Source organism: Daktulosphaira vitifoliae, unplaced genomic scaffold, assembly GCF_025091365.1.
Source record: "Daktulosphaira vitifoliae isolate Bord-2020 unplaced genomic scaffold, ASM2509136v1 Scaffold_3, whole genome shotgun sequence".
Lineage (NCBI taxonomy): Eukaryota > Metazoa > Arthropoda > Insecta > Hemiptera > Phylloxeridae > Daktulosphaira > Daktulosphaira vitifoliae.
Genome location: NW_026099574.1, coordinates 39,436,731 through 39,457,677, shown reverse-complemented (window position 1 = coordinate 39,457,677; position 20,947 = coordinate 39,436,731). Strand labels below are relative to the sequence as shown.

The 20,947-nt window shown below is 28.1% G+C and overlaps 1 protein-coding gene and 1 long non-coding RNA gene across 5 annotated transcripts; both read left to right on the top strand.

Moving 5' to 3' along the window:
- The first annotated feature begins 894 nt into the window (after positions 1-894).
- Positions 895-9,553, top strand: LOC126900738 (uncharacterized). Its single transcript, XR_007702910.1, has 3 exons — positions 895-1,233; positions 7,243-7,361; positions 9,120-9,553. It is a non-coding gene; the product is annotated as an uncharacterized LOC126900738 (long non-coding RNA).
- A 1,484-nt stretch (positions 9,554-11,037) lies between these two features.
- LOC126900731 (uncharacterized) lies at positions 11,038-20,416 on the top strand. Of its 4 annotated transcripts, none has more exons than XR_007702907.1 (6): positions 11,038-11,186; positions 18,949-18,981; positions 19,161-19,320; positions 19,601-19,834; positions 19,904-20,008; positions 20,301-20,416. XR_007702907.1 is itself a non-coding variant. In XM_050676654.1 (5 exons), exons 1-5 carry the CDS (start codon positions 11,106-11,108, stop codon positions 20,327-20,329), a joined length of 537 nt encoding a protein of 178 aa, XP_050532611.1. In that variant the 5' UTR covers positions 11,040-11,105; the 3' UTR covers positions 20,330-20,416. The 4 variants fall into 4 exon arrangements, 1 of the variants encoding a protein (XP_050532611.1); XR_007702908.1 differs by having other exon boundaries at positions 11,039-11,186; positions 19,908-20,008; XR_007702909.1 differs by lacking the exon at positions 11,038-11,186 and adding an exon at positions 14,167-14,300.
- The last annotated feature ends 531 nt before the right edge of the window (positions 20,417-20,947 follow it).

Below are 20,947 nucleotides of genomic sequence, written 5' to 3'. Positions count from 1 at the left end.
ACCAACGTTTGTTGTGTAACGCATAAAAAAATGAAACCTGCTCGGGACGCGTTCAATTTATCACGAAAGAGCGTTACGTTCTGTAGGTTAGCCGTTCGCAGTGACGGCCTTGGCACAACATTGCGCGTTTTTTTTTTTTTGTAAAAAATATTGCCGCATTAGGATAAGCTTTTTGAGTCTCTTAAAAACAACGCGGAACAATGAAAATGTCAGGGGCTTGTTTTACGTCGCTTTTAGTTCGTTTTAATCGCTACTCAACCATGATAACCCTCTCAGCAGGAACTCTCTGGCACGTCGCTTCACGTTCGACATGTTTACCCGCAACACAAAACTCATCATTATAAATTACAATAATAATATGAATACTGTTTCATTTATAATGCTAAACATCGACGCGCCGACGCTACGCTGACATTGTTTCTGAAGCAGATACTTCAACCATTTTATTTGACCGTTTACATGAAAAACAACGGTGTATGTTTTTTTTTTTGGATTTTGGTTTTGTTCCGAGCCGAGACACGCAACACTTGGTTTTTCAACTGATTATATTTAATGATACGCGAAATTTATTTTTATTGATTCGCGGCAATCGATTGCCCCCTCGAGTGTTTCATCCTAATGGTCATGATATGCGAATCGTGTGCTGAGTGACACTCGACGATTTGTCTACGAGGCTAATTCCGTCGATTTCAGTCGACCTTGGCAATGATGATCGCACGATGTGTCTAATGAAAGGGATCCTCCGGACGTGGGATTATCTGCGCCTGTGTGAGTATTGTAATGAGCCGGGTGCGTTCGAAAATGGTAATTTAAGAACCGGCTACGGGTAGACAATAATAATATAATGTGCACGATGCACGTAGAAAAATGCTAATTTATAAAACGGACCGTTTTTTACTATTATTGTTATTATCATCCACTTACCTAGACCTTAGATGTAAATGTGCTGCAGTGGCTGTTGCTGTCGGGGTACATAATAATGTACCTTTAGATGAGTACAGCTGAACGAACAACGCGTATAACCCTTTTTCCTGTACACCTCTTTCTCTCTCTTCGCGGTCATATACATACATTATAATATTATAATGAAACTAACGTGTAACCCTTTAATCGGGTCGCACGTCACACAGTACACGACCAGGTCTCAGGAAGATAACATGGTTCTCTGCCAACGTACGGATATTAGCTTAGGTTAACATCGATAGAATCTCTGCAAAGTCAAGTTTTTATATGGTGAGTAAAAATATTCATAAAAAAAATTTACACGGATATATTGATATTTATTTTAGCTTCGATGAAAAATATTTTTTCATATCATATGGTGTATTTATTCATTTTGAAATCAAACATTTGTAATATCACTGCCGTTTAATTGATTCCAAAAAATTATTAAGTATCATACTTAATTATTAAATTTAAATTTATACGCGTGTATTTTAGCCAATAATTATTTAAAAAAAAAAAGTATTAACGGTTCTGATATTTTAAAGCTAATTAAATATACATATAACCTTTGAAAAGTGATCCACGTGAAACATTTATTTATATTTCAATAAACTGATCATATGACCATTCTTCAATTTAATATTTATGATTTTTTAATATTTTTCTAAAAGTATTTTAGTTCACATAAGTAATTGTTAAGTTATAAATTCATTATGTTTTATACTAAATATTAGTTCAACCATAAATAATGTGATTAATTAAAAAACAAAGTAAAAGTTTCATTTTTCTGATCTTTTTCATTAATAAGTACAATAAATTCACACTGAAATAAAAATAATTCTATACATTTAAAAATAGAAAAGAAGCAATATGTACACTGAAGGTAAATTTATTTATAATTAAAATTACGTGATTTTGTTTTTCAAATATTTTAAGATACAAATTAATAATTTTTTACGGGCATCACTAGTACGCCATATTTCATCATGTGTAATATTGATTATGACTACTTTTAGACTTGTAACAAATTTACATGGCATAGGTCTTTAGAAATGTGTAGGGAAACAAATCGTATTAGACAAAATAAAAATGATCATATAATTTAACCAAAATAAAATCATATTATAGATACTGTTATTATTATATAATAGATAGATATTGTTTTAAATTCATTAATTTTTTATTTCTTAAGTAACCCAACCCAACCGAAAAATCGTTTTTATTAGTTTTGTTTTTAATTCCATATTATTTTCTGACTAATATACGTCTTATGTATATGATTACTTAGCAATTTTTTCTATTGATTAATATATCTTATTAATTTTTATCGTAATGAATTGATATAGTTATTTGAACGATTCGTCAAAAAACTAAAATCTATTTACTTTAAATAATTAAAAAAAAAAATCTATAAACAATACATTTTTAAATATTGAGTTTTACATATATTTTCAATTTATTTAGGCTTAATATAATTAACAACAAAAAAAAAATGAATTATTTTAAAGTCTAATATTTTATGAGGTTTTTGAATTTGATTTTGTTACAATAAGTTTTATGAATGTTAGATCTCTATCATATAATATCTCTAACATAAATCTGGTGTGTATCCAAAAACAAAGAATAAGTTACTTTTAATTTTTTATATCATATACTTTTAATATATAATAATAGATTTTTCAAACTTATATCAAAACAGAGTTGAATGAATATATTATTTTGTTTTCTATTTATATAAGTGTAATATTTTATTAAAGGCATACACGTGAGTCGATAAACTTTTCACCGCTGTAATATAAAAAATAAAAATGAAAATACGAAGAGCGAATGTACTTACTTATGTAATTTTTTTCGTTTTAGTATATTTTTTCCGAGAATTTTGAGAATACTCTTTGTTTTATAATGTATAAAGAAACAATATTTCCATTTTTTCTTTCTGTTCAGACTAACAAATGAAAAAACTATTCTTTTTTCTTTTTATTATTGTTGTTACAGTTTCGTACAATTTCCCTTATTCACGGAATTCTATCATTTTATTTGCTCTGTGCTTTAGTTTGGAACACTATAATATAATGATATGAGAAATGTGTGACACAGGAGCCGCGAATATTGTATTTCACAAAGACCGTTAAAAAGTATACGTCTTGTATTATTTTTCGAGAAATTATTTTGATATCGCAAGTACCGGTTATGACACGCCCGAGGCAAACTTTTTTATCATCTAATGATACACTTTTAGGTTTCCACACAACGCATAACACATACGGCACTGCGTAGTTATCCGAATCGAAACCAATGTCGGCCGCGATAATTCGTTTTGTACGATTTTGGAAGGTTTTTAAAAAACGTGAATAATATGTGTTATTTGATTGGTGACACGCGAGGTAATCTCTGAAGATTAACGTCGGTAAGAACGTTTTATGCGCCCGTCCAATTTGGCACGTCGCATTAACTTCGGGGGGAGTATAACGTTTGGAAGTCTTTGGATTACAGCTGTAGAGGCGAGCGCGAGGGGCGGAAGAAGTAATTTCCTGACACGGAGAGTCATTACGGACGAAGAATCAACGGACAAATCCTAACGATAATCTCGTTTGCGTTTCCACGCGACAACAGTGTGCAGTTTCTTTGGAAATAATTGGAAAATATTATCGTAGCAAACTAATAGAATAGGAGCTCGCCGAATGCGTTTTTCTCGTGCAGTACGCGTAGAACGACAAAATGGCCGACCGCCACCCCCGAAAAAAGGAACCGCGTACGAAGGGTTGGGTTGTGTCGTGAGCGTACAATCCAAATGTTTGTGCGACTCTTCCCCACACACACACACACACACACACTGCCTGCGTAGCACATAGTGTATACAGTTTAGTCTAGAAGAATATGTATACACACCGGAAATAATATCAGTTTTTCTTCGTATATATTATACACGTGTATTGATTATTCTGCCAACGGTGACTGAAAAGGGGTGCCGGCGTAGGTGGAGGAAATTCACGTGTGTGCTCCGATCCCTCGAATCTTTAACCCCACTGTACATATAAATATATATATATATTGCTCCTTTTTCACATACGAATGTGCTTGGCAATGTAATATGAAATATATCGAGAATATTTTCCAAAGGGCCGAGTCGATTTTCGTACACGTGTGCTCGAGTACCTACCTCAGCCTGTTACAAACCCTTATGGCGACGTTTGACTTATTACTCGTGTATATATATATATATATATATATATATATATATATACAGGTCGATGTGCTTAGTGAGAATTTTTTTAGCTAGCAGAGAGCAAACATTAAACTATCTATAAAAATGATTTTCGATGTTTAATTTCGTGTAGTAGTGTTACTTAAATATTTTCATATATGCGTAAAAATTCATTTCAAATATAACATTAAATGTCTTCATATAAAAGTAGGTGGGGATTTTCTAGAGACTTACACCCAGAGAAAAACCTCGATCTATATAATAAATTCATTGTTCAATTTGATAAATATATCATTACTATTGAACCTATGATATATTTATCAATATGATATATTTTTTTCTTGTCTTGAACAATAATTATTTATAAGAATAGTTATTTTGTTCGTATTAATAAAACATTATCATAAACCCTTGATAAAATTTCTCTATCAAAATTGATTGAGATTTTTCTTTGGGTGTAAATATATTTTGATGACTCTTAATCGTTTGCATGTATATACATTTATTCGTGAATTTCAATAATAAAAAAAACTTCAACGAGGTCATTCAATAAAAACACAAGATATTACACAATTAATGAACATTTATGATTGTAATAAACGAACGTTGTAAAGTATTTATTTACACTTACAATCCGCTTATCTGTAAAATACATTCTTAAAGTATATTTATTTTCATCGTAGGGGTTTCATACCCCTATCACCCCCGTGAAAACGTCCTTGTATAAAATCAATAGCAATACTTTCGAAATTAGTATTATCGAATCGAAGAAAATCTACTAGAGAAATAAATTTTTAATTTTAAAATCGAATCAACATACTATTAATGTTATCGGCAAATAACTATAAATCAAATGATGTATCGATATTTGGTACTTAAAAGTAACATATTAACGTTTTTCGCCAGATGACGTCATAAAAAATAAAATAACATTTTTCTGTGAGTATGTTCTGATTCAAGCAGCTTAACGTAATATAGTTAAAAAAGAGTCAAATTAGGAGTAATAATTTTTCGTTCGTTCCAGAATCACTATAAAATCGACAAATCATAAACGCGTTCCTGTTATTTTAATTACTTCGACGAGATTTGAATTTGAATTTAATCGTCGAGAAACAGTCGATAAGTTAGGATCCGTTTGATTGAACATTAAGTAATTTTTAATTATTTGGAAGGAACCCCGTCTGCTTATAATGTTAAAGTACAGCAGAAAACGATTAAATTTTGAATTAAAAATTTTATTTCGAGTATATAGTCAATGCGATAGTTTTTTCATTGTAAACAAAAATTGTTATTTGATTAAAGTTGAAACGTTAAAACGAATAGGTTATTTTTATCGTAATTATTAAAAGACCTCGTAGTGTTCATGTTTGTTGACATTAATTTTAATTGTAAACTTCATTGATGAAAATCAAACGTTCTAAAAGTTAACTATGAAAACATGACAATGATTTATCTTGATAATAATAAAGTTACCTTAAAAACGGGAGAAATCATTAAAACGATTCAAAGTGAGCCCATAAAGACTTGCGCGCCCGAATTTGTAACGAAAATGTAGTTGAATTCGAGGGACTCGTTCCAAGTAAAATGATGAGCGCAATGTAAAGAGACGACCGGTAACAATTGGGAACGCGAACAGACTGCTGTGCGACGTTTTAATAAGTCGCGTTGATTACGAACGATATTTTCAATGGATGAGCGAATACATTAAAACGGAGGGTAGCGGAGAAGACAATGCCGTAACATTATTATTGTTTTTCCGGGCGTCGCGCCGTGTTAATGACGGTGCTGCGTGACGCAGAAGTGGGTCGGTGGGGCAACGATCCGCTGTTAAATGAAAATAATAAAAAAATGGGTTAAAAAAAAAGAAAAAAGCACACAGAAATTATCGAGTAGAAAAAAAAAAAAAAACGCGGTGAAGAGAGACGGCCGTGTCGGGTAATGGCGCCGTCGCTGGTGCGGCGGTGGAGCGGAGGCAGTTGGAGGTGGTTAATGAAAAGAAATAACTACGCCCCCGTCAAACGCTCGGCGGCGTCCATTGGATGCACAAATTACCCTTTCTCCCCGCGCCACCGACATACTATAATACAACGCAGGGGTGAGATCTGTGTACGTGGAACATTAATGTACAGTCTCTAGTAACCTTGACACTGAAAACATGCTGCTACTGCCCACCACTACCGCTCGGCCGATTAATGACGATCGTCAATCCCCTCCTCCTCTCATACGCTTACACCGGTACATCACGAGCCACACATTATCATCTCAGCAACCATAGCGCTCTATAAGCGTACCTTTCTACGACACGACCACATACACACATGAGCGCCAACAACAAACCCCAAAAGCCGCCTTTTTCATTAGCTTATTAGTACACACTTTGCGTTGCACTGGGCTCCTACCTAATCGATCGCCTATACCGTTGGCGTCCCCATTACGTCTCCACGTCCTTCCTCGTCTTTGTTGACATTAACGACTTTCTTCTCTTGTGCAACAGAAGTGGAACGGTGCGAAAATTGTCTTGGCAACCAAGTTATTCATCTCGTGTAGTTATTACATAGAAATTGCATATTTTCATTTGATTGAGTCATTCATTAACTTAAACCGTTTCTAGGATTAAATCTATTGTTAAAATAGTTGTGTAAAAATATGAAGCTTGACGACTAATGTCAGGTCGATTTTGAAAAATGAGTTTTTTAGTGTTGAAGTTAAACATCTAAGATTAAATATACTTGATGAACCGCTTCTTACAGAAACGATTTAAAATCAGAAAGCTATAGAAAAACTGCAGAAAGCTTTATAAATAATTTCAAAAAAGTTTTATTGATAAGTATTATTTATTGTGCTTCTAATTCGATAGAGACGACACTTGTCTTTGTCAATAATTTACTCTGAACAACGAGTGTTACATTTGCTCATTGCATCAGTTACGTCGGTCTTCAGTTTAAACTTTAAAAAATAATAACGTGGCGTGTCCGTTCCGTTGGTTATCAGGGAAAACAACATTGACGAGAAATCTTTACGCGTCGTTGACACGGAAAATAACTATTATGTGATACCAAAAAAACTACTAAGTCCTTCATTTTATGTTTCAGGTGCGGCACCGGTAAAACACTAAGGCGAAGAACTGTCGACTCTTCCGGAGATCAAAGTATCATTATAGAGAAATATTTGTGTATTTTTCTAAAATAAACATTTGTAAACGTTTTATCTGGTGCGTTTTATTTTTGTCTATACAAAAGAAAACAAAAAGGACCCAAATAGATTTCCAATATCATACGTTTACAATATTTACTTATTAAATTAATACCATGAAAAAATTCGATATAATAATATTTTTGTTGAAATGAGTCGAGTACTTTCATTAGTCAATCCCACTAAAATAATATTTTTCATTTACCTGCTACAGTATAATAGGTGGTAATTGATTTTCTTATATGAATCAAATAGTGTGTTAATATGATATAAATTCTCTATTTTGTATTTCGTTATTGTAGTTTTTACCAAATAATGTTAGTTTTGCATACTATTGAAATAGAAAAAAATTTCCCCCGATCAGACATTTAATAAGACTAATAGGATTCTTAATACCAATGACTATCATACGATTCTACTGGGATATGTCAAAACACATTTTGCATTGTTAAAACTCTTTTGAACAATTGCTACGGAATGTATAAAATTTGTTAGCATTGAGCACAATAAAAAAATACAATTTTCGGAAAGCAATTAGTGATATGGACTCTACACTTAATATTGATGATGATTTTACGAGATTAATTCACTAACTTTTTAATCATTTTTTTTGGTATGTACAAAGCTATAGATTTCATTATATTCATATGTGAACACTGTGGTCTTTAACAAAAATGGGAAATAATTGTAAAATCGCAACTTTTGGAAAAATGAAATTGATATTTATTTTAATATCTAAGTTAAATGTTGTCCCATTTTTCATATGTAAAAACATATACAAATATAGGTTTTTATTTTTCAAAACAAAAATTATGTTTCATGTAAATGTAAATTTCATTTTTCCAAAAATTGCAATTTTATACTTCTCCCCTTTTGCCCGAACACCACAGATATTGTGTAAACATTTTAGGCATAGTTAATACCAAACTACAGTCAAATATGATTTTTATCGCTAGTTGAATTTATAGAATTTATTTAATTTCATCTAGAAAATTACATATATTTTTCATGTATGGACTTTGATTAGATATTTTCTATTAGGATATTCTATTATAAAATGTCAATAAAACTTAAATTTACATTAGTTAGTTTAGGTCCTTTTGTGTGGAGATGCATGACATATGTATTAGAAGTAAGCGCAGCTTTATTTTTTTATATTTTTTTGCTTACACAATTGTATTGAATCTAATATTGGGGTTATATAGTTACCGAATTTTCTACAAAGGCTCAGGGGTTGTTATGTACTGTAGGGAAGACCGAGTTCATCCGCATAACATGCATGTACACATAAATAGGAAATCGACAATGTGAGTAAAACGTGAAAGCTTCATTTTTTTAGCATTTTCTTCTTATTTCTTTTATACGTTCATATTACATTACCATACAACCATTCTCCCTTCGCATTATTCATATTGTATGTTGTTGTATAAGAGTGAGCACTATAAAAAAACTGCCAGTTGTCCTATATTGAAACTATGTGAATTGAAGGGGTAGTAATGGAAAAGCATAAATTGGAATCTTATTTAAAATAGGTTTTGGAATATATTTTTCTTTTTATGCGATGGATGTTGTATATACGGGCCGAATATAACAGATAACATTTTTCTACCACGCAAAAAAACTAGCGGCGATCAATTACTTAAAGTCATGATTTTATGAAATTGTCTACGTTGAATTTGCATTCCAAAATGACGTTGTCAACAACCAAAAACAATAAATATCAACAAAGCATGTTTTTAATATTATTTTGATGCAGATTTTATTTAATAATTGTTAGGACATGAATGTTTCTCATAAATAAGTTGCATTAACACCACAGACGAACATATTGTCTGGCCTAAAAAGTTAATCGGATACAGTGGTGGTATTGAGAATACTGAAAATGGAAAAGATGAACTCAATTTGTTTTACCAAGAAAAATGCAAAATCTCTTTGAACAATATTATGGATGATTTATGTTAAAAAAACGGAAAAAGCAACATCAAACCGTCAGAATTCAGTTTTAAATGCTTTTAACTTAAACCCAATCAAAACACAAAGAAAAACGACAAAGCTCCGATTTATGTTTTATTTTTGATACAATTTCCGGATATCCGATTGTACTTGTTTTTTCTTTTTTTGAGTAAATTATAATTTCAATATAATATTATGTAAGAGACTAATAAAATACAACTGAAAGTTAATATTGTTGTTATTGAGTTGAAATAAAAATTTAGTATTGCTCCAAATTAATTTTGATATTTCAGTCTTTTTAGTTAAAAAAAAAATCATTAAAAATTCTTTTTTTATAAGAAGTATAAAAAAACATTTAGAAGAATGTTTTTTTTTANAAAAAAAAAATCATTAAAAATTCTTTTTTTATAAGAAGTATAAAAGAACATTTAGAAGGATGTTTTTTTTTATTCAAAAATTTGTTTTAATTTTTGCTTTGTGGATATAAAAGTTATCGAAATTAGAATACAAGTTATGAAAATCAGAGTAAATTAATTTTCAAAAACTAAACCTTTTCGCTATAATATTTAATGTAAATCAAAAGTTATTTCTATACTTAATAACCGAACAGGTATTTTTAATTGAATTTAATAAATCATTTTTTAAATGTGTATCACATTAGCATTGAATTAAGAAGTAGTTTTCTAAGAGGTATAAAACTCAAAAACAAATGTTTCTATTCATACATATTTTAATTTATAACACTGGTGATACTTGCAATTTAAAAGTTTTTTGTAGTTGAAAATATTGTTGCTACTATAATTTCTTTCTAATTTTTTCCAAATTATGATTTTTTACTTTCTTTAATCTCTTTAGATATACGATAATAATAAATGAATAACATTTATATGGCAATTATTTTCACTGTATTCCAATACTTATACTATTTTTTTAATTACATTTTTTAAACAAATAATAATGTTTTTGTTTTTACAAAAACTTTTTTCTTATTTTATATTTAAATGACAGTTATAATAAAATTAAACAATTAATTTTACATGTATTATATAAATACATATTATATAATTAAATGATTATATTATTATTAATAATTATAATTATGTTCAAAGTATTATTATAAAGACATATGTTTATATTATTTTTAAATATTTAATAAATTTAAACTCAGGAGTACGGTTATAATACTGTAGTGTTTTGACTATATAATAAGATTTAATTCTTAAATGTGTCAATTATTTTCATTGTTTTTTAATAAATTGTCATAATTATTTTTAGGCGCAACTAGAATTCAATTTTTGAGAGTACTACTTGTATTTTCTCTGCACCTTTATACTTTATATAACAACTTGTAAAATTTTTGAAACTCCAATTTTTTAACTGGTATAAGCTAGGCCCCCATAAGCACCCCTAGTTACGCTAAATCATTTGAATATAAACCGATTTATGAAAAATTAAATTATATTGTTTCAGAATAAAGCATGAAAAATTCCATATATTTTATTAACTTTTTTTTAATAGGTGTCGATTTATTTTAATGGATTAGGAAATTATTTTTGTTTTATTTTATAGTAATTCAACTAATATGTGTTTTAACAGCAAATACATGTATTTATATTATGTAATTTCTATTACTAACTGTATGCACNTTAACAGCAAATACATGTATTTATATTATGTAATTTCTATTACTAACTGTATGCACAGTTTGTTTTTCATGAATTTAAATCAATATAAAGTATTCTGAATTACTGAGGAATTTTTTTTTTTATAATTTTAACTAACTTAAGTGGTTAAAAGTCGAACAATAAAAATGAATGTGGTTTTGGGATTATTAACATGTTTAGGTCAAATATTAGCAATGCCGACAAATCATGAGAGTTTTAATAATAAGGTATGTTAAGCCATTGAAGTATATAAATAAAAATAAGATATTTAAAAATTAAACTAGTGTAATAGTTATTAAATCTTTGGATTTTTATTAAATTTTTATCATTTTTTATTGTATAATAATCAATAATAGAATATTTACACGCATAAAATACTGTTAATATTCTAAATTGAATACAACNATAATAATCAATAATAGAATATTTACACGCATAAAATACTGTTAATATTCTAAATTGAATTCAACTTATACATACAGAGTGATTGAAATATTCTAAGACACTCATTATCTCATAAACTATAGAAAATTTTAAATATTTGTAAAGAGAAAAAACATTTAATTCAAAAAACCTAACAATATTATGTAGTTGTGTATATTATTTTATCCCTTTAGAGATAAAAATCCTTAAATTTAATTTTCTTAAATGGAAACCATAATTTTCATTTGATAATATGATAAAAAAAAAAAAAATAAACAAATTTTATTCTTATAATTTTTTTTTTCGATCAACCATTTGTGTTTTATGGTAGTCTAAAGATTTGAAATTAAGTAAAAATAAATGGAGTGACTTTAGAAGATAGGATAAGGAACAATCATATTGGAGGGAGTATAGGTGTAGTGTCAATTGAGGATAAGATGAGAGGAAATAGACATAAATGGTTTGGCCATGTTATGAGGAAAGAGGAATCGGAAGCTATAAGAACAGTTATGGAAATTAATGTTGAAGGAAAGGGAGTAGAGGCAGTAGCGGCTCGTGGCTTGGACGACGGGACGATCGCACCCCCTACTAAAATTAATTAATAGAAGGAAATTAATTGTATATTCTCAATTCTACAATTTCATTAAAAATGCAAACTTTTAAATAGTAAAATAGTTATAATACATTTGTGGTATGCGAACAGTTGTTACCCTCAGTTATACGCATGCGCACACCAGCAGTATTTGGACGACCGGCAGCGTCGTCCGAGCATTATGCAGAAACGTATACTTTTAGCGAGAGACCCAATCGTGTGCGGTTAAGCTGCGACCTTATGTACATGTTTTGGACGACCGGCAGCGTCGCCCATACGATAAAATATTAGTATATTACTACATTGGGTAATTTATTTTTAGATTAACTACGTGTACGCTTATCGGTTGCTATATTAGTATATTTGCTATTATTATTTTCATTTCTATTTTCTACAGCGACCTTTAAAATAATAATATGTGTATTGCGTTTTATTTTATTATATTTAATATGAAAATTTTTTATACCTATGTATAGCGGCATTATATTTAAAGTCGCACCCGACCACCAGTAGCCACTGGGTAGAGGAAAACAAAAAAAAAAAAAAAAATGGAGGGATTTATCATAAAAGAGATTTATGTTTGAATACTAACTTAAAAGAATTGATAGAAGATTGGATACTCTAGATGTAATAAAAAAATGTAACTTATTAATGTTTATAAATACTCGTTTTTCAATCAGTAACTTCAAAAATGAGGTAATAGAGAAAATCTAATTTCAGACTTGAAATTAAATTAAAAAATGGGTTTAGTAAAGTATATTTAATATAATCATATGATTTTACTGTGTAATTCAGTGTAAAAACAAATTTTATACTCCTATTGATTTTTAGCTTCGATGCGAAGCTGAGACGGTATTAATTTTACCATGATGTGTTTATTTATTTTTTTCACTATTTTTTCTCAGCTCNTTACCATGATGTGTTTATTTATTTTTTCACTACTTTTTCTCAGCTCTCTCTCGACCGATTTTTCTCAACATTACGCCAAAAGATCACAAATTTATCTTCTATGTAAAAATGGTTGCCGTAGATAAAAGACATGCAATTTTGGTGTTAAAATTTACGATTTCATATTTTATTTTTTCAACTTTAAATTACTATAACTCTTTGAAAAATGTATGAATTAATACAAATATTACTAGGATTTAAAACAGCAACTTTTGCACACAAATTAAACTTTTTAAACTTAATTTTTGAAATAGCTCCTGAAATTCTCCGACCTTGAAACATTTGGCTAATTGAAGTTTATGTTATATACTATGAGTTATAGAAAAAAAATTGGCTTGATGACTTTATTCTATATGTAAATGTACTCCAAATTTAGACAAAAAATATTATTTTGATATACAACTGAAATATTGAAATATTCTGTACAGTTATATCGTATAGTTATATTCTATAATATATTAATATTCAGAAATATTCCGGGCTAAGTTTCACTTATGGTTTTGTCTGCTAATGTGTAAAAATTGGTTTAGAATCAGTATATTTTTGTCACTGATTAAAATTTTTTATAGACCAGAGGTTATTTTAAATTATCTTTGGAAAAGTTTTTCATCAATCACTTAAATTTTTATAGATCTTTTTCACAAAAGTAATGAAATATACAACTACTTTATAATTTTTTATAATTTCTTCGTAAAATTTACAATAATAAATTATTGAATATCAATATCATACTAAGATTAATTATTATAATTAAAACTCAAAATTACCTAGTATTTATTTATATACTATACTTATAAATTGTAAAACTTGTAATCGGTATATAAATAAGGTAATAGGGTTTCTTTTTTTTTTTTTGTATAATCCATCGATTTTTTAAAATTAAACAGTATTGTCAGATTTGCATCGAAGCATTTCTTATGATAGTGACTTTAATCACTGTAAGTTATTATCTTTGCTTGTTCCAACGGGCGTTCATCGTTTCCGCCAAACCGATAGTTTATACCTATCTACAAATCGAAGCTTGAGAACCACTGGATTCAATATTTTCAAAAGTAACCCGATAATAATTATCTACTTTTTACATTTAATCGAACTTTTTTCTATTCTATTATTGTTAGTTAGATAACAATGCATTTATAATCGGTATATCGATAAATATTTTGCCATCCATTCTTTTTTATTTTACTTTTTTAATTAAAATGTCATTTGATTATATCAGAAGTAAGCGGATACCATTAAATGATTTTATTGAATAACTTTAAGTTTCGTTTTGCATATAAAGCAATACAAACGGGTAACATACGTTGGTGTTGTTTTGTAAAAGAATGCAAAGGTATCATTCATGTCAATGAGCTTGATAAAATTATTGATCAAACAGGTATTTATTAAATTTTTAATAAAATCGATTAAAGTTGATCTTATTTTAAATTAATTTAAATGTCTTATAAAACATACATGTAATGTCCCTTGTTCTGATCTCATAATTATGAGACAAAAATTAGCAGTTGCTTGTAAACGCGATGCTGTAGACGATATTTGTCTAACACCGCAAAAAATAATTTAAGGGGATATTCAATCATTAAGTAATAATAATTTTACGGCAACGGTTGTATCATGTATTCGCCAAACTATTTATCGCACTAGGCGACTATTTTTACAACTTATCCAGCATCTATTAGTGAATGACATGTAATTATTGATGATAACATAGAAATATTAACTTAATGGTGCGGAGAACAGTTTGTATTACAAACGATCAAGAGAAAAATATTTTCTTGTTTCTTGTTTTTAAATTATTTTTTCTTGTGATACAAACCTCAAATTTCTTTGTAATTCTAAATCAATATATGTTAACAGAACTTTTCTGTATTGCCCAAAATATTTTGAACAATTATTTACTATACACGAATATATAAACAATTACTATGAATCATTTGTTTGTTGTTTATTAAAAAATAATTTTATAGAAACTTATAAAAAAGCTTTTGAGGTTATAAAATATAAATGCACTGAATAAAATTTATTGCTGTATCCTGACAATATTACTGTCGATTTTGAAGTTTCTATTCACATTTTAATGAACAATTTTATAAGGCGCATCTTTCTATTAATATATTTTTATAAATTTTAATAGAAAATCTTTATAACTTTATTAAAATATATGTTTCTAATAATACAGTCTCAAAAAGCGTACGGATTAAAATTGAAATCTGTTTCAAAAACAAAAGAGGCAATTGAAAAATTAAATAAAAATAAAATTAGCCGATTTGAATGTATGAAATTAGTTTCCAACAACTATTGAAAAATGTATAGATGATAGATCTATTTTTTATTTTATTATTACACGTATTAGATATTTTTTAAGCTTATTATTAATATTTGAATTTTGTTTCAATGTTTTGATGACTTTTTATTTTCTTACAAACTATATTTTTATTATTTATTACAAATATATATATACTTAAGACAGTTATCTATTATGATTTATTTACCTTTGGTAAAACGTCATATTTTGTTTATAAAAGTGTACCTATGTGATAAAATAAGTAATTATTGAAAATGACGTGATGGTGGAGGGAAAAAAATATTGTAAAAAATTACTTTATTTTGCTTATTAATATTAATACCCCACGCAAAAATCTTAAATACAGACCTGAACGTAACTATGAATTTTTTAACAAATTAATGTCAAAAATTTTAATACAGGCAGCTGCCTACCATAAAGCTAAATGGTTCTTAAATTTTTTAGTAGATAGACGGGTAGAAGGTTAGTTTGACGTAAACGAAAATCTACCGTCTCAACTATTGCACGTCCCCACTGTGCTACCGCTTTACAAAATTAAAATGTTTTAATTCTACCTAAAAATTAACAAAAAAAAAATAAATGTTGATAACCTTTGTCCTTTGTTTCTAATTTATTGCAAAAGACAATTAAAAATTCTCAAGTTGATTTTATAGGATATATTATTAAATAGAAATTATAGAACAATGTTAATTATAGAACAGCAGGCACGTATTCAGAATCAATTTTCGGGGGGGTTAAATTTTTAATACATAATAAGTAATATTAATGCATATTACAAAAAAGTACATAATTATATAATTATAAAATGAAAATATTTTGCAGTACTAAATATATAATAATTAAAAATTTTATTACAATGAAACTAATGAAAAAAAAAATTTTAATCATAGAACAAAGTCAACCACCTTACGTGGCATTTTGGAAAATGTATTGATAATTTCTTCAATATTTAGTGGAATGTTTCGGTGGACTGATAATAAAGCTAAACCTGTTAGACGATCTTCATCGCAGTTATTCCTCAAAGATGTTTTTAATCGTCTCAAAGTTGAAAATGAACGTTCTGCTGAAGAAGTCAACACTGGGAGTGTTGCAAGTATTGATATTAAACACCAAATGTTTGGATAAAGATTTTTTGACATAACGTCTAAAGTATCGATTGCTAATTTCGGTAATTCTTTATTTGGTATAGCTTTCCATTTTTCCATCCAGACCTTCAATTCTGATTCAAATGTTTCATAAGTAGGTAATTATGTTTTATAAATCTTTCAATTAATTGACTTTTGAAGAAGTTTAAAAATGGCCAAAAAATTGATGTCCTATAATGTTGTTCAGGTGAATCAGCTAACAGAGTATTATAAAAATGTATAGAATGCATAATTACTTGTGGCATTTTAAATGTTTCGTCTACCAAGCTGAATACGTTTTCTACTTCTAAAAATAATTTGTGGAATTCTACCTCACTATTTTCACGAGTAGGATGAATAACTTGAACACAGTTTTTGACATATTCACAACACTCAAATAAATCTACATTTATTCTTTGTTGAGATTTACATAGAGGCAATGTTATATCGAATAATTTGTCTGTAACGTACAATGAAATTACAAATGAACTTGAGGTAATAGTTTTTGAAAGTTGAAATGCAAGTTGTGATATTTCTAAATTATAATAATGTTCGAGTTCCCTTAATGTGTTTGTTATTGGTAAATATAGTTCCTTAAATCGTAATAAGCTGTCATGGCGTTCAACCCAGCGGGTTTCACACATTTTTAAAAGCGTTTCGTGACGTGTGCCTGGAATTAAGTCTTTAATAAATTCATAAGAACTTCTGACCTTATTAGAGATTTTAGAAAGAATGAAGCAGTGGAAATTATAGATCCAATACAATTTCTAATCTCGGGAATATTGCACGTTTTACTTATGGCGAGGTTCAACGAATGGGTGGCACAATGAACGTATAAAGCTTGAGGTAATATATCACATATATTTTTTTGAACTCCATTATATATACCACTTATTATAGAAGTTCTATTCTAACCTTGACCCACTAAAAGTTCTTTTTTTAAACCTAATTAATCTATTTCACGTATTATTGTGTGAGCTAATCCTTTTCCTGATGCGTCGTAAATAGGATCAAAAGTTAAAAAATCTTCCCTAATACGATCTTCAATGTACCGTACACACAGTGACATTTGTTCTATTCGTGATATATCGCAAGTTTCGTCTGCTAAAATTGAAAAAAAAACCCGCATTTTTAACTTTGGTTACTATCTGAGTCTGAATGAATGTACCACAAATATTTATTAACTGGTTTTGTATAATAGGGCTTACGTGCACAGTATTTTCTGTCGCATTTTCTAAATGAGCTTTTAGATTAAGATCTCCAGATTGCACTCTAAATCTTAACAAAGATCTAAAATTTCCATTATTGTTATCAGCACTAGAACTAAGAATATGTCCACATTCATTATCTCCCCTTGGTGCCAATTCTTGATGATCACATAAAATAATTTTAGTTTCGATAATTGGGAACAGTTTAACACGATTTTCTAGATCTAAGTTTTTATGAGCTGAATCGATAGCTATAGAAATATCGGGTTTTTTACAATTCATTACTTTTAGAAATTCATCCATACGTAAAATAGACAATTTATGGTATTCTGCATTAGAATGCAATTTAAGACATTCTACAGCAATTTTCCGTTTAATAAAAGGTTTACTTACTAAAGCTCCCACTTTTTGATTAGAACCTTCTCCGATGCATTCATTAGAAAATAATACACATATTTTTCATAATGCTCCTTCTAATTTCTGAGAATAAGTTAACCAATGAAACCGTGTTAATCAAGACATTTGGAATTTCTATTTTCTTTTTGACACCACCGAAAAATTATAATTTGTTGAAGGCACCCATGGATTTTTTATTAATTCGTACTTAAATTTATCATCAGTTATTCTATCATCTACATACCATCCAATATCTCGAAGTTCTAGTATTCTTCTGGTAGTTCTGGTGGTTTTGTAATGGAAGTAACTAAATCTGAATTTAATTGATGGTTTTTCTTATGAAAAAAATTAAAAATTGATGACTGAGATGGCATATTTCGTTTCATTTTTTAAGAAATGTATAGGATAAAATATTAATACAAAATACCTATGCTGTTAACAGATACACAGTTAAAATAATACAAGATCGAATGAATTATTAATCATATATGTTAACAAAATACTTCTGAAAATATGACTAAACGGGCAAAAAAACAGCGAATTATTGTAGTTATAAACTGATAAAATCCATCTTCCGATTATTGGACTCAGATAAGATAATGTCTGTCATTTTTTAAAATTTAAAATAATGTCAGACTAATGGGCAATTGGGAAATGTACAAATGCTTAAAATTTTAATACAAACTGTAGATGTACAATTTTATATAAAGCTTGTTGTTTGTTATATTATAATGAATAAACATTCTTTTAAAATTTCGGGAGAGGGGTTTGAGCCCATAAAACCCCCCTGTATACGGCCCTGTAGAACAGCATTTATTCTTTTAAAGATTAGCGTGAGACATATCAATAGACCTGTAGTATCTTTATTCAATCATTTAATTAAGTGTTTCTAAATTGTATTATCTTATTTTAAGAAAAAATGGTTTCATTCATATTTTTCATTTTTAATTAGATTATTATTTGTCAATAATTAAAGAATTTTTAAAATTACAGAATCTTGTTCATGCTATACTTAGATTTCAAGAGGTAATTATTAAAAAATTATATTCTATTTTATTCAATGCAATTTTTTTTTCGTATTATTAATGTGTATTTAATAATATAAACATTGTTTTATAAATATTTTAAAATAATCGTATTTTATAGACATTTATCTAACTAATGTAATCCTTTATATTATACAACTTTTTATTTGACTATTTTAGAGCCGTCATCCAAGAACAGATGAGCTAGTTAAAAGGATGAGTAATTTTTTGTCGTTTTTTGATCAGAATAAAAGCGGTAAAATAAGTCTTAAAGTTTTTTTAGCTCTTGCAAGGTATTTAGGTCAAGACACAACACACTTGTCAAAATCTGGATTAAGTAGTAATAAAAATATTTTAATTTTCTCTAGTTTAATTTATACTCATTTCATACTTACTCAGAGTAATTATGAATTGAATGAGGTTAGGATAAGTTACTCTAACCTCATTTAATGATGTTTATGTATTTTCATACGGATGCATTATATCCAAAAAATGAATAGGTGTATTAATATGATTTGAACCCCTTTAAATTTATTTATATATATAAATTTTCATTAGTAAGATTCTTCTTAGGTATAAAAGAATATTTGAAGTTCAAAAATGTATTCTTATCATTTTAGTGGATTCAATGATTAATATTAACACTCTCGTGGAGATGACTACTTATCCAATGAAAATGGTAGAAGAAAAGTTGTTAGAGAGTTTTAGACAATTTGACACCGAAATAAGTGGTTACATTAGTTTACCTCACATGCGTAGCTCATTAAATAGTGTCGGAATTGATGATAAGTACATATCAATTATACTCTTGAAGCTTGATTTTACAGACGAAAAACAAAATATTAATTATTCAGGTAATTATGTAACTTGAAGTACAGTAATAGCATAGATAAAGTACATTTCATTAAATCTTAATTCCATAGGTAGAGAGAAACAAATAATTTATGTGTTGTATAAATAGCATATTTAGAAAAATAAAGTGAATATATCACAAGAGAAAAAATTGAAGAGCTCAGTGTGTTAGCTAAGTAAGTGGATTCTATTCAGAAAATCATTTTTCGTTAGTTTTAATCTAAAATAATTTCTGCATATCTGAGTGAAAAAATTCTGTTATTTATAAGTTATTCGAGAGAATATATAATCATGAAAAGTCATTCTACTATTGCTATTATAGGTAAGTATTTCAGAAAATATTTTTTTCTAAAGAAAGTCAAAATGTGAACCTAACTGGTTGTTGCACTGAGCTCTACAATTGATTGTTTTGAATATATATTGTTCATATTTTTTGTATTTTAATAAAATGTTTTATAAAATTTTCAGACTTTTTGGATTTGCTGATAACTTTTTAAGAATTTTTGAAGATTTGGTTCTAATTTTAAGCTTACAAGTTGATAATATAATATTTTTTTTAAATAATTTGATGGTTAAATATATAATTAGAGTCATATTTATATGATTATAACAATTATTGTTTTTATATGTTATTTTAAAAATATAAATAAAGATAGTAAAAATTTGTTTAACTTAAGCGTCAATGTGTTACTGAGATAATATTGGTTTTACAAAGTCATGGTTTTTTTGTTCATTCATATGAATACTTTACTTCTATAGGATTAATTTTGACCAACTATACGGCAAAATACAAAAGATCGCATCTATCTGAAGCAATAATTCAGAAAAATTCTCCCCAATTTCTATAATAAAAGGAAATGTCCTCAAAAATACTATTGTTATAAAATAGTTATTATTTATATTTTCAGTTTGTATNTGTTATAAAATAGTTACTATTTATATTTTCAGTTTGTATTTTATATTGAAGTATCTTTTTGAAAACTAGACAGATTATCATGAAATATTATTGACAATATTTTAGACATTTATCATGTTGACGACATACTTTTTATGGAAATCCAAACATTAACCCAATTACTGAGCGGGGTATTTCTGCATCATGTTATCATGTTATC

Excerpts from the sequence above, each read along its gene's own strand:
- LOC126900731 (XM_050676654.1), top strand. The coding sequence starts at position 11,106 with ATGAATGTGGTTTTGGGATTATTAACATGTTTAGGTCAAATATTAGCA. Across the intron at positions 18,982-19,160 it reads CTATACTTAGATTTCAAGAG|AGCCGTCATCCAAGAACAGA; the intron begins GTAATTATTAAA and ends TGACTATTTTAG. Across the intron at positions 19,321-19,600 it reads GTCAAAATCTGGATTAAGTA|TGGATTCAATGATTAATATT; the intron begins GTAATAAAAATA and ends TTATCATTTTAG.